The following is a 15,013-nucleotide window of genomic DNA, read 5'->3' on the forward strand; positions in this document are numbered from 1 at the left end:
CGCCCTTTAGACACAGAAATCTGATCACATTATGCACATCATTGTCTGACCATGTTTCCGTCAGCCCCACCATCTTACAATTGATGTTGGCAGACTGAATCCATGCGGGTGCCAGCAAAAGTGGGTGTGGCCTCACTGGAAGGGGACATGGCCTTGCGGCCTAGTCCCCTTGTTTTCGCCACTCCTGGGGTTTCAAGAGATGCTGGGCGGACCCGAAGACAGTCTGTACTCTGCAGTGCCTGCTCTTACACTACGAGAGGAGCCGAGTGCTGGCTGCACATAATGTTACAGTGCAGCAGCCGACTCCTGTCACTGAAGAGGAGTTGTCATTGGGGGGTGAAACCCGGGAGCGGCCCGCATCCCCATAGTGAAACCACTGGCCTATTATGAGGCGCAGGCTAATGGTCTACCGGGTTACGTCGTTAGGTCGACCACTAAAGGTTGCAATGCCATTAGGTTGACATGCATTCAGTCGACATGGCCGTTAGGTTGACGTGTACTAGGTCGACAGGTCAAAAGGTCAACATGAGTTTTTCACATTTTTTTTTTCAATTTTTGGATTTTTTCATATTTAACGATTGGAACGGTAATCTGTGCCGAGCGGTAGCATAGCGAGGCACCTTGCCCGAAGCATGGCGAGCGAAGAGAGCCATGCGAGGGGACACGGTGCACTAATTTGGGTTCCCCGTCACTTTACGGAAAAAACTACAACAAAAACAGTCAAAAACCTCATGTCGACCTTTTGACCTGTTGACCTAGCACATGTTGACCAAATGACCATGTCGACCTATTGTCCCTGTCAACCTAATGCATGTCGACCTTCCATGGTCGACCTAGTGACTGTCGACCTAAGTTGTGTCTATCCAATGACCCATACCCGGCCTGCCTGCTCTGGCCTGGCGGGAGATTAGAATTAAATAAAGAACATTACCAGTGTCGGACTGGGGCATGAAGGGCCCACCGGGGAAATGCAATGATAGGAGCCCATGCTTAGAGGCTTGGCTAACCAGTGCAGGTTCTGGGCCCCTTGATACATATATATATAGCAAATACCGCTAGTGCATGCATGATAATGTACCAGATTAATAACACTGTAGATAATACACCATAGTCCTGCGCAGTATAATGTAACATATGCATAATGTGTAATTCAAGGGCAAAATCTGATCACTAGAGGAGGGGGTGGGGCCCCCAGGCAGGGGGGCCCACCGGTGGTTTCCCCCGTACCCCTGTGGGCCAGTCCGACACTGAACATTACATACGGGAGAGATCTTGTTACCTTATTTATAGAACCACCCTCACACTAGAATCTCCCTAGGTTGTAAAAACATATTGCTTATCTTCTCAGCAGTAACAAAAACAAGTATTTTCTGTAATATGAGACCTTTACAATAAAAACACTTTTGAAAAAAAAATAATTGTATATATAAATGTATCCTGTTGTTCTAGGTACGAAGCGTGATACTAGATATGGTTAGCGCACAATGCCCGGACGCCATAGCTAAACAAGCGGAAAGTTTATCAGTCAAATACTTCAGGAACTACGAAACTGATTTCTCCTCGGTATGTAGATCTAACCTTATATTCACTGCGCGATGGGTCATTGCCATTCTCTGCTTATTTCAATGTTTTTATTGTACTTGTAGCAATCTTACTACAGGGGCTTTGTAACAAGTGAGACTGAAGCATTTTGCGGACGGTATTCCTTGAAGAATCCATCAGTGTTGTATGATTCAGCGGAGGCGTCGTACGGTCCCCTATCGCTCACTTTGTATAGCAAGGTACGCTTGTATATTTCTGTATTTAACTTAATATTTCCCTTTTAAATGTACAGCGGCGTTCTTAAGGTCCGTGATAAGAAATAATACTATAACAGGGGTGATTTAAGACCGGAGAGGGCCCCCGTGTACAGACATCCGGAGGATCCCAACCTGTCGAAAAAAATGGCGGTGGAGCATGCGCAGAACATCACAAAAACTCTGGTACATGCCAGCGGCGGACCTACATTTTTGGCACCCTGAAGCTTGAACTGTTATGGGAGCATCTTCATAACCAGCATCAATAGGGCAACGTTGGTCAAGGAGTTGCTGGGAGTTGTAGTCTAGCTCTGAGATTTCCAGGAAACGTGTATCCCGAGTCGGGAATTGTAGTTTAAGTTGGATACATGTTTCACACATTGGTGTTTCTATAATGGGTGCAATGTGTGAGGTGCGGGGGACACACCACACACACTGCACCCATGTTTTAATACTTACCCTTCCGGGGTCCCGCATCGGACGCTGCAGCTACGGCAATAATCACTGCCAAAATGGCCGCCACGCATGCCCAGTAGTGAAATTATTCTCTGGAACATGAAACCAAGAGCGTTTTAACAGAGGAGGGCCCCTCCTCTCCGTAGCACAGTAGGCTCTGACATTGTGCCGGAATCTACTGCGCATGCCCAGGTCTCCGGAAACATGGCGTCCGCCATGGACGCCATGTTTCCGGAGACCTGGGCATGCGCAGTAGATTCCGGCACAATGTCAGAGCCTACTGTGCTACGGAGAGGAGGGGCCCTCCTCTGTTAAAACGCTCTTGGTTTCATGCTATTTACAGAGAGCAATTTACAGGGGTGTACCGCGGTATACCGGCGCTTAGGATCCCGACGCCCAGCATTCTGGTGCAGGGATCCCGACTGCCGATACGCCGGCAGCGGGGCGGGCGCAAAAGAGCCCCTTGCGGGCTTGCTGTGGGAACGGTGGCACGCTGCGCACACCATGCTATTTATTCTACCTCCGGGGGTGTCGTAGACACCCCAAGAGTGAAAATAGTTGTCGGTCTGCTGAGTGCCGGGATATCGACAGCCAGCATATCAAGTGCCACCCGATTTACAGATCTAGACTACAACTCCCAGCAACTCCCACGGTACTAAGCGACACGCATCCAAGCTGCAATAGCAGCCGTGCTGTCCTAGAAGCCTGGCTGCCATTGCGTTATTGGTGACAAGCTATAACCATACAGTACATAAAAACAAGAGGTGAAAATCTGTTGGTGTTAAAATGCACAACCATCCGGGCCCGTCCGGGATTAGGAGCCCTGAAGCTTAAACTTCATTCGTTTCAGTGTACAGTAGGTACGCCACTGAGCACTTGTGCAATAAACCAGTATTGTCTTCGGTAATATGGCGGCGGAGGCACCATGTTTCTGGTGAATAATTCAGGAATATGGAGTTTGCCCCATACTGTATTTCCAAAGGTATCAACAGAATAATGGTGGCAGCAGGGAGAGCTGCATGTAGTAGGTGCAGGGTGTGCATTATAGGTGTGACAAATGCTTTACTAATGGACTCCTTAATCTCCTGCTCATCCCTATGTGCAAAGATTTGAAGTGGGTGGAAATAAAACTGTAACACATCACATTATTAGAATACTCACAGCAGCACAGAGGATACAGGAGAGAAGAATAGTCGGAAGCTGCGATCGCCCACTTGTGTGATCACTGATTATGGGATTTAATGTATGTGTCAAATCTTGGAGAAAGATAACGCGGAGAGAGATAAAGTGACAACATTTTCATAAGCAGCCTGTAACATGGCAGTTAGGAGCTGATTGGATGGTAGTTTATCTCTCTCCAAGCTATGATACATACTATATGCCCCTATGTCACTGGGGATACGACCGTATGCAACTTGGCTGGTGTTGGGGAGTAAGGAGGCAAGTTAGATACTTGGCAATGATTAGATTCTCTTATCACCAGGTATGATGACCAATGACCATGAGGGTAGCAGTGATACTAGATTGGGTCTTTACATGCGTGTGTTCCTGTGTGATTTCAGCTCTGCTTTGCCTATAAAGGACTAGTGACAAGTTACATTGGGCTCTATTTCCAATATGAAGACAAGAGCAGTCTTGGCACAGTTACCACCATAAGTGCCAATTTCTACTACAACTTTGTACCAGGGAACAGGTATGTTACTCCCCGGTGACGGTGTTTCTGTTCAGCTTCTAGCAGAAATAAATACAGTAAGGTGGAAATTGTATGATTCACAAGGGTTTTATATTACATACATTTTCTCTCAAGGTCATGGTACAAGCCGCGTCGGGGGGAGTGGGTACTAATTGTTGGGGCCCTGCTCTGTTTGGGGTGGCCCTGCGGGACTGTTGCTTCACCACTCTGTGCATAGGGTGGGTAACGGCCAAAAGGTAGGATTTCTGTCACCCGGGGCACTAATTCGTCGCGGCCACGACCACCACCACCCCCACTCCCCCCCCAAAAAAAAAGTTTTCCACCTGTCCTGTATTGTCTTGTAAGTGCTGTTTTCTTGCTTGCTCACTTGATTGTGTACTGTGTAATGGGCACTGTGGCTCCCTTGTGGCGCCATCTAAATGCACTCCCAAACAATAGTAGCAATGGCCCAGGTACCCTTTGTACTGAATAAATGCCCACTGAAAAAAGACAACAGCACTCAGGGTTTTTTTTTTAACGTGTTATAAGTATGTTGTCAGGTGTCACATCAAATAAGCCAATGTTGCGAGGACCGTAGCCCAAAGGGGCTAAGGAGGGGATACGGGCCCCAGAACATTGGCTTATTTAATGTGACACTTTACAATATACTTGTAACACTTCAAAAGACCCTGACTAAGTGCCGATATATTTATATATCTATATTTATGTGTATAACATTATATATATATATATATATATATATATATATGTACTTACACACACTCACTACTAACTGTCCGCGGCCGCCAGACTCCCACCTCCGTCCTCTCCCTAGCACGTCCGCATCCCGCCTCCGTCCTCTCTCATCGCACATGTGACGTCATGATGCACCGCATCCGCCATGTCCCATTTGCCGCGTCCGCATCCCGGAAGCGCCGGGAGCCTCTAGTGCTGCTGGCACCCAACAGCAGGTAACTTGCTGTCGGGGGAGCCAGCGGGGCCAGTGCTGCACCAGAAGTGGTCTCATTAGCGCCTCCTACTGCCCAGCACCCGGGGCACGTGACCCCCTAGCTACCCCCTAGTTGCGGCTGTGGGGCGGGTTGTACTAAGCATTGCTTTTTGCAATAAAGTACATCCCGCCACTTACCACAACTATACTAATCACATATGTACTAACATATGTGATTAGTAATGCAAAGAACAGCTCCTTTGTGATGACGACACTTCTGGGTTTCGGCCCCGGGAGTCCCTCTCCGCATGCAAAATTTACAATGCATCTTGCATGAAAATTTATATTTTTGAAAGATGGGAAGTCAATGCCCACCCATGCACAGGTGCTATTCCTTCTCCAAAGCCACTGTATTCTCTTTCTTGCCTAGTTGAGAATCTCATGCCTGGCTTTGTATCTGTGCATTGTTATAAAACTTCTCCTACAGCCCATCTGGGTAATACAGCGCTCAGCCGATACGGTTTGCAGGGCCTAATTCAGCATGGAATCGCAAATTGTGCGATTATTTAATGACCGCGCATGCATAGCGTTCGCATTGCGCACGCCTGAGGGCTAATAGCGACAGAACGTAATCGCAATGTAGCCGCTGTTTGGCTGACAGGAAGCCGGCGTTTCTGGGCGATACCAGATGTTTTCTGGGTGTGTTAGAAAAAACACACACGTGTGCCCAGGAGTTTTTGGTGAAAGTCTCTGACGTCAGCGCAAACCACTTCCAGCCCGTCGCAGTCGCAGATTAGTGGTATCGTCAGACCTACTCACATTTGCTGAGACGGCAAAGATTCCGTATGCATCTGCGAGTGGATAGAGATCTGCGATGCATTCGCAATTTTGCACATGGCGTTTTTTCTTCCTGTCAGGGCGGCGCCTTTCTACTTGCAGATAATTGCAATTTCTCACAATAGCGATCCATGCTGAATTAGGCCCATGGTTTGCAGTTTGATACCAAACCCGCGTATACAGGTCAACAGGAGCTAATTTCCAAGATAATCACTTTTACAGAGTCACATATACAGTACATCTCACGATATGTTTTTCTTAGTATTAGTTTATTCATTTGTATATTTTTTTTTTATTTAAGCAAGGAATGTGCAATAAAATATAATATGCTTTCAGCTGGACGTACACTTGCATAGATTTGCTGAGCCTCGTGAAAACCCAATACTCCGGTAGGAACTTCAACGTGCTCTCCATCAGCTTAGCGTCCCCGCAGGGTTACTATGTGGACGTCCTGTACATTGGACAGACCGTAACAACAAGTGACTTCAATGGTAAATTGCTCTCATGTTTCTTCTTGTTTATTTCCTACTGTACATTCAGGGCGCCGGGGGCGGGAAGGGGGGGGGGGGCATTGCAGTCTGAAGCGGTGACATATAATGGAGTGTACTGACACAAACTATATTTTATGTACTTAAGGGAGGGAGAAAATGTGCATCTTCAGTAACGTCTATGCTTCTCATTCCCGGCCTGAGAAGTCCACCTCAGCCTCCTTTACTTGAGCCCTCTCAGGGTATTCCAATAATATGTCCCCTCAAATTATATTTAATAGATTATTAAATATTATAACAAATAGAACAAAATCATGGCCCAGGATTTATCAAGCCATGGAAAGTGATAAATAGCACGGTGATAAAGTGCCAACCAACCAGCTCCTTACTGTCATGTTACAGGCTGTTTTTGAAAAATGACAGTTAAGAGCTGATTGGTTTGGTACTTTATCACCGTGCAATTTGTCACTCTGCAAGGCTTGAAAAATCTGGGCCTATGTATTAAATTACATTATGCACTTTCCCTTTTTCACATCGATGGGGTGTGGATCATTGGGTCGACAGGGTCAAAATGTCGACATGGTAAATAGGTGGTCAATAGGTCAACATGTAAAAGGAATATACTTGCAAAGGCCGATAGATACAAAAGGTTGACAGAGTCAAAAGGTCAACATTGACATGGTCGACACCAAAAAGTGGTCAACACAAGGTGTTTGGGGGGGGTCATTTCCAACGGTAAACCACATGTAACCCCAATTAGTGTATCGCCTCACTAATCACGCTTCGGGCAAGGTGTCTCGCTGCGCTCCCACTGCACTTGGCCAGGTTGCTAATCCCAATCATAGACCACATGGATGGTATAGGATAAAAAGTTGGGGAAAAACTTGCGTCGACCATTGTCATGTCGCCCATTTGAACCTGTTGACCTTAGTTACCTGTTGACCATAAGAACTGTCAATCTTTTACATGTCGACCTATGGATTATGTTAACCTTTTATACCTGTCGATATAATGCATGTCGACCATGTAAGGTCGACCTATTGACTGTCGTCCTAACACTGGCCCATCATCTGGATACCACATCAATGATGGTTCTTCTTATCTTCTTCTCTTCTTCTTATATTCACTGTCCTATTTACATTTCAATCGGTAAAAATAGGATTTTAATTACCTACAGGTAAATCCTTTTCTCGTAGTCCGTAGAGGATGCTGGGGTCCACATTAGTACCATGAGTATAGACGGGTCCACCAGGAGACATTGGCACTTTAAGAGTTTGAGAGTGTGGGCTGGCTCCTCCCTCTATGCCCCTCCTACCAGACTCAGTCTAGAGACAGACATACTTCGAGAGAAGGAAATACACAGATAGTAGCGAGATTCACACCAGCTCACACAAACAAGGCAAACCAAGCCAACTAGCTTGAAACTCAGCAATAGCTGAAACATTACTTACCAAGTAACAACGCAGTACTTAACTAAGAACAAAGTCGTACTGAATCAAGTAACTAATGCAGGATAACGAAGCGCTGGACGAGCACCCAGCATCCTCTACGGACTACGAGAAAAGGATTTACCGGTAGGTAATTAAAATCCTATTTTCTCTTACGTCCTAGAGGATTCTGGGGTCCAGTGGCGGAACCAGGGGGGGGCACTCGGGCCCGTGCCCCCCCTGTCATTTGTGGCAGTTCTCCCTCCGTCCGTCCCCGCCACCGCCGCACAGGGAGATGACGGGCGCCCGCTGAGATTGTTTTACCAGCGGGCACCCGTCTCCCTGCACAGCGGCAGCCGGAGGCAGGAGCTCAGTACTGAGCTCCGGCTTCCGGCGCTGTCACTGTGCGGCGTGCGCTAAGGGAGATACGTCAGTCATGACGTCTCTCTCATAGTGCTGAGGAGAGGACGCCAGGAGGAGGTCTGGAAGCGGGAACGGGGCTCGGTAAGTATGTAGTTTTTTTATCTTTCTTAGTGCAGCGGGGGCATCTACTGGGGACAAATTACGGGGGGACATTACTACTGGGGGGCATCAACAAGGGGCATTACTGCTGGGGGGGCATTACTACTGGGGGCATTATTACTGGGGGGCATCTACTGGGGGCATTACTACTGGGGGGGGTCATCTATTGGGGCATTACTACTGGGGGACATTTTTACTGGGGGGCATCTACTGGGGGCAAACTACTGGGGGACATTATTACTGGGGGGCATCTGCTGGGGGCAAACTACTGGGGGACATTATCACTGGGGGCCAACTACAAGGGGGTAAGCTACAAGGGGGCAAACTACAAAGGGCTAACTACTGGGTGCATACTACAGGAGGGCATTAATACTGGCGGCGTAACTACAGGGGCATTACTACTGGCGGCGTAACTACAGGTGCATTACTATTGGTGGCGTAACTACAGGGGCATTACTACTTGGGGGCTAAACTACAGGGATGCCAAACTACTGGGGGCATAACTACAGGGGCCAAACTACTGGGGGATAACTACAGGGGCCAAACTACTGGGGGCATTACTACTGGGGGCTAAACTACAAGGGGGGCATAACTACAGGGGCTAAACTACAATGGGGCAAACTACAGGGGGGCATTACTACTGGTGGCTAAACTACAAGCTGGCAAACTACTGGGGTCATTACTACTGGGAGGCTAAACTAAAGGGGGGGTAAACTACTGGGGTCATAACTGCAGGGGCATTACCACTGGGGGCACAACTACTAGGGCGCTAAATGACTAGGGGTATTACTACAGGCAACATTACTACTGGGGGCAATACGGGCATTGCATAAGGGGCACCACTACTATGGGGTCTATATAAGGGGCACTACCAGTACAGTGGACACTGCATAATGAGCGCTACAACTGTGGGCATCGTATAAGAAGCGCTACTGTGGTGGGCATTATGTGTATTATGGGGTGCTACTACTGTGGGCATTATTACGCTGCCCCCTGCCCCTCACACACTGCCCCCTGTACCCAGCACATCAAACACTGCCCCCTGCACCTTGACTCTCACACGCTGCCCCCTGCCCCTCAAACGCTGCCCCCTGCACACTGCACCATGCACCGAAGTCGCACGCAAATGTACTTGCCCCTTCCATGGTGCCCCCCCTATCATTTTCTTCTGGATCCGCCCCTGCTGGGGTCCACATTAGTACCATGGGGATGTACCAAAGCTCCCAGAACAGGAGGGAGAGCGCAGAGGCTCCTGCAGAACTGATTGACCAAACTTTAGGTCCTCAGAGGCCAAAGTATCGAACTTGTAGAACTTAGCAAACATGTTCGACCCCGACCAAGTAGCCGCTCGGTAAAGCTGTAAAGCCGAGACACCCCAGGCAGCCACCCAGGAAGAGCCCACCTTACGAGTAGAGTGGGTCTTAACAGATTTTGGACACGGCTATCCTTACGTAGAATACGCATGCTGGACAGTGAACCTGATCCAGCGAGAGATCGTCTGCTTAGAAGCAGGACACCCAATTTTCTTGGGATCATACAGGACAAACGGAGAGTCCGATTTTCTGTGAAGAGCAGTCCTCTTCACATAGATTTTCAGAGCCCTTACCACATCCAAGGACTTTGAAGTAATTTAGGAGTCAGTAGCCACTGGCACCACAATAGGTAGATTAATATGAAAAGCCGACATGACCTTAGGAAGAAACTGCTGAGGTGTCCGGAGCTCAGCCCTATCGTCATTGAAGATCAAGTAGGGGCTCTTGCAAGACAAAGCCCCCAACTCCGACACACGTCTAGCAGAAGCTAAGGCCAACAAAGTGACAGCCTTCCACGTGAGAAACTTGACCTCAACCTCGGGTAGAGGCTCGAACCAATCCGATTGTAGGAACTGTAACACCACGTTAAGATCCCAGGGTGCCATAGGTGGCACAAAGGGAGGCTGGATGTGCAGAACCCCTTTCAAAAAAGTCTGAACCTCAGGGAGGGAAGCCAGCAGTTTCTGGAAGAAAATGGATAGGGCCGAAATCTGGACCTTTACGGATCCCAACCTCAGACCCATATCCACACCTGCTTGCAAGAACAGGAGAAACCGTCCCAGTTGAAATTCCACTGTAGGAAGTTTCTTGGATTCACACCAAGAGACATACTTCTTCCAAATTAGATTGTAATGCTTAGACGTTACTCCCTTTCTAGCCTGTATCAGGGTAGGAATAACCTTGTTTGGAATGCCCTTCCAAGCTAATATCTGGCGTTCAACTTCCATACCGTCAAACGTAGCCGCGGTAAGTCTTGATAAGCGAACGGCCCCTGTTGTAACAGGTCCTCCCGAAGAGGAAGAGGCCTCGGATCTTCCAGCAGTAGATCCAGAAGATCTGCGTAACAAGCCCTTCTTGGCCAGTCCGGAGCAATGAGGATCGCCTGAACTCTTGTCCTCTTTATGAGTTTTAGAATCCTTGGAATGAGTGCAAGTGGAGGAAACATGTACACTGACTGGAACACCCACAGAGTCACCAGGGCATCCACCGCCACTGCTTGTGAGTTTCTCGACCTGGAACAGTACCTCTGAAGCTTCTTGTTGAGATGGGAGGCCATCATGTCTATTTGAGGTACACCGCAAAGATTTGTCATCTCCGTGAACACCTCCGGATGGAGGCCCCACTCTCCAGGATTGAGATCATGTCTGCTAAGGAAGTCCGCTTCCCAGTTGTCTACTCCCGAAATGAAGATTGCTGACAGCGCCAACGCATGTTTTTCTGCCGAGAGGATAATTCTTGTTACCTCTGACATTGCAGCTCTGCTCTTCGTTCCGCCCGGTCGGTTTATGTAGGCTACCGTCGTTACATTGTCCAACTGCACTTGAATGGCTTGATCTCGCAGAAGATGAGCCACTTTGAGAAGACCGTTGTAGATGGCTCTTAGTTCCAGAATGTTTATCGGAAGACTGGATTCCAGGTTTGACCATCTTCCTTGGAAGGCTTCTCCCTGCGTGACTGCGCCCCAGCCCCGGAGGCTTGCATCCATGGTTAGAAGGATCCAGCCCTAAATCCCGAACCTGTGGCCCTCCAGAAGGCGAGACATCTGCAGCCACCAGAGGAGTGAAATTCTGGCTTTCGGCGATAGACGTATCCTCAGGTGCATGTGTAGGTGAGATCCCGACCACTTGTCCAGGAGATCCAGCTGGAAGGACCGAGCATGAAACCTTCGATACTGTAGAGCCTCGTAGGAGGCAACCATCTTCCCCAGAAGACGAATTCACTGATGAACCGATACCCGGGCTGGCTTCAGGACATCCCGGACCGTTGCTTGAATCACCAATGTTTTCTCCTCTGGCAGAAATACCCTCTGCACTTCCATGTCGAGGATCATCCCCAGAAAAGACAATCTCCTTGTTGGTTCCAAATGTGACTTTGTAAGGTTCAGGATCCAACCGTGTTTCTTGAGCAAATGAGTCGTGAGAGCAATGGACTGCAACAATGTCTCCCTGGACGACGCCTTTATCAGTAGATCGTCCAGATATGGGATTATGTTCACCCCCTGTCTGCGGAGCAGAACCATCATCTCTGCCATCACCTTGGTGAACACCATCGGTGCTGTGGCGAGGCCGAACGGCAGTGCCTGAAACTGATAGTGACTGTCTAACAGTGCAAATTTAAGATAAGCCTGGTGCGGCGGCCAAATCGGAATGTGGAGGTACGCATCCTTGATATCCAGGGATACCAGAAACTCTCCCTCTTCCAGACCTGAGATCACCGCTCTCAGAGACTCCATTTTGAGTTTGAATTCCCTCAGGTAAGGGTTTAGCGACTCCAAGTTCAAAATAGGTCTGACCGAACCATCTGGTTTCGGTACCACGAAAAGTTTTGAATAGTAACCCTTGCGTTGCAAACGCAGTGGAACTGGGACAATGACCTGTGACATTTCCAATTTTCGGATGGCGTCCTGTAGGATCGCCCTGTCTGTCAGCAACGCTGGCAAGCCTGATTTGAAGAATCGGTGAGGTGGGAGTTCTTGAAACTCCAGTCTGTACCCCTGGGACACAATATCCTGTACCCAGGTAGCCAAGCCGGACGACACCCAGACGTTGCTGAAACGTCTGAGTCTCGCACCCACCAGCCCGTTCTCCAAGCCCGTCCACCGTCATGCTGAGGATTTTGAGGAACCAGAAGCAGGTTTCTGGTCCTGGGAGCCTGCGGGTGTAGGCTTTTTGGATTTTGCACGATCACCCCTAAAGAAGGTGGTATGAGGCTTGGAGCTTTTTGTTCTAGCGGTCCGAAAGGACTGCGATGGAGTTGGGGAAAAAGGTTTCCTTGTAGAAGGTGTAGCAGAGGGAAAGAAAGGTGACTTACCCGCAGTTGCCATGGAAATCCATGCATCCAATGCTTCCCCAAATAGAGCCTGACCTATGTAGGGTAGGGTCTCCACACTTCTCCTGGATTCCACGCCAGAGTCCCCTGTGAGCCGAGACCGACATGGCAGATATCCGTGCAGTCAGCATACCCAGGTCCTTCATGGATTCCACCATGAACCCCGCAGAATCCTGTATGTTACATAAAAACAATTCAATGTGACTTCCATTGTATCTAAATCCTCTAGTAATGTGCGTGACCACTTTACTATGGCTTTAGAAATCCATGCACAAGCAATGGTGGGCCTTAACGCCACTCCCGAAGCAGTGTATATGGATTTGAGTGTAGTATCAATCTTACGATCAGCCAGTTCTTTTTACACGGTAGATCCAGGGACAAGTAAAACCACCTTTTTAGACAGTCTGGAGACAGATGCGTCAACTATGGGTGGGTTTTCCCACTTTTTTCGATCCTCCTCAGGGAAGGGTAAGGCAACCAGAACCCTTTTGGGGATCTGGAATTTTTTCTCCGGGTTGTCCCAGGATTTTTCAAATATAGCGTTTAATTCTTTAGACGCAGGGAAGGTTAGCGAGGCTTTCTTATTGTCAGTGAAGTAAGCCTCCTCAACCTGCTCAGGTGACATGTCAGTAATGTTTAATAAATCTCTAATGGCCTCAATCATGAGCTGCACCCCCTTTGCAAGGGATGCTGCCCCCCTCAGCACGTCCCCATCACCGTCTGCTGTATCAGAGTCGGTATCCGTGTCATCTTGCATAATCTGGGCAAGTGCACGTTACTGTGGGAACATGCTAGGGGGTCTTGCCGGAATAGGAACAATACCTGATCAAACTGCCATAGAATTCTTTAACACACGAGTTTCTGTCTCAGTATGTGCTACCCTAGTAGAAATCTGAGAGATCATTCCATTAATGGAGGTCAACCACTCAGGCTCAATCATAGGGATCTCAGACAAGACAGTACATTCCTGTGCACATGGAATGGATTCTTCCTGAGAAAAAACATCCTCTGCAGCATATGACACAGAGTCCCCAGACATGGCTATGGGAGATAATAACACCACACACACACACACACACACACACACACACACACACACACACACACACACAGAATTGTAGACACAGTTTCCCCCCAAGTATGCCACAGAGAGACACAGAGATTGGAGCCAACCCACACACAGCGCTTCCTGAGGTAGATATAATACAACTACCTAGCACTTACTGTGTACCTTAATAGACTACACAGTATTTACACAGCCTACCCCCCCCCCCCACTACCCCCCTTCAACAACCCCCTGGTACCGCACAGGATAGCTGGAGTTGCGTGGAGGGACCGTTTCCCCTGTCAGCGTCTGCGTACAGGAACTGCAAGCAGGAAAATGGCGCTGAATGCTGCTGGGTCCGCTCTGAGGAGAAGCTCCGCCCCCTGAAGATGGCGCGTCTTCCTGCACAAATTCTTTATACTGGCCTGAGGATTCCGTTGCTATCCTGGGGATTCAGTCTCCGGTTATCGTCTGTGACCAGTTTAGGGTATTTAGACACGGGACGCCCCTCATAGCACCAACACTGTGTGCCGCTGAGCCTTCCCCGGAGCGCAGCCGTTCAGAGCTGCCCTCCTACCCTTGTGCCGCCATATCTCACCACCTTCTGTCTTCTGGCTCTGTTAGGGGGTGGCGGCATGCTCCCTGTGTGAGCTATCCCCTGGGGCTGCTAACGATCAGCTCCCTCAGGAGCTCAGTGTCTTCTCAGCGGAGATAGTGGCTGGACCCCTCAGGGCGGACACTACTTCCCCCCTAAGTGGAGAACAGCAAGATTGCAGCGCAAAGAAATAGCATGAATCAATTAATCTAATAAAAAAAAGAAATTATTTACTTTAAAATGGTTTGCTTAAAACTTCAAACAAATATATGTGTAAAACAAAACATAAGACACATCACCGCCCGATAATACCTCTGCACTGAACGATTCAACAAGATTATATTATATGTCTCAAATCTGAAACCAGACCTGTAGCAAGAAGAAAAGCTCTATTTGTGCATTTTCTGTTACCTTGTAACTCTTCTAAAATATATCAACAATATTGCACTTAAGTTTCTACTATTTTCAACAGAGCTATTTCTAATTGTTAGAATTGTCACTTAACAGGAATCTATATATTACATTCAAACAAAAATAATTTGTTTCAAATAAAAACCAATTGGTTTGTAAACTTCCTCCTTAAAAAGATGGTAGCAATAAGGGAGTTATGATGTTATAGATACTTGAATCCTATATTTAAAGTCCAATGTCCGCTGAGACCGTAAAGAGGCGGAGAAACGCGTCAAGCTTCATTGAATTGATCCACATCACTCATTCAGGCTTCATCTACATTTGCACCTGGAGATAATTCCACGCTCGGACCATCCAGCCCCAGCCTCCCAGAAAAGACTGGAACATAAGGTTACCAGCACCAAGCAGCCGGGGAGGAGGAGTGTCTGTTATTTATTGTGTGGAGGGTGTGCAC

The 15,013-nt window shown here is 48.2% G+C and overlaps 1 protein-coding gene across 1 annotated transcript in view; it reads left to right on the plus strand.

Moving 5' to 3' along the window:
- Nucleotides 1–15,013, plus strand: part of PKHD1L1 (PKHD1 like 1) — a 330,520-nt gene that overhangs the window by 39,251 nt on the left and 276,256 nt on the right. Inside the window, exons 19-22 of the mRNA XM_063925269.1 lie at nucleotides 1,450–1,563; nucleotides 1,647–1,781; nucleotides 3,815–3,945; nucleotides 6,047–6,205. Coding sequence (XP_063781339.1) covers nucleotides 1,450–1,563; nucleotides 1,647–1,781; nucleotides 3,815–3,945; nucleotides 6,047–6,205 — 539 coding nt within the window. The remainder of the gene's footprint in view (nucleotides 1–1,449; nucleotides 1,564–1,646; nucleotides 1,782–3,814; nucleotides 3,946–6,046; nucleotides 6,206–15,013) is intronic.

Source organism: Pseudophryne corroboree, chromosome 5 (genome assembly GCF_028390025.1).
Source record: "Pseudophryne corroboree isolate aPseCor3 chromosome 5, aPseCor3.hap2, whole genome shotgun sequence".
NCBI classification, from domain to species: Eukaryota; Metazoa; Chordata; class Amphibia; order Anura; family Myobatrachidae; genus Pseudophryne; species Pseudophryne corroboree.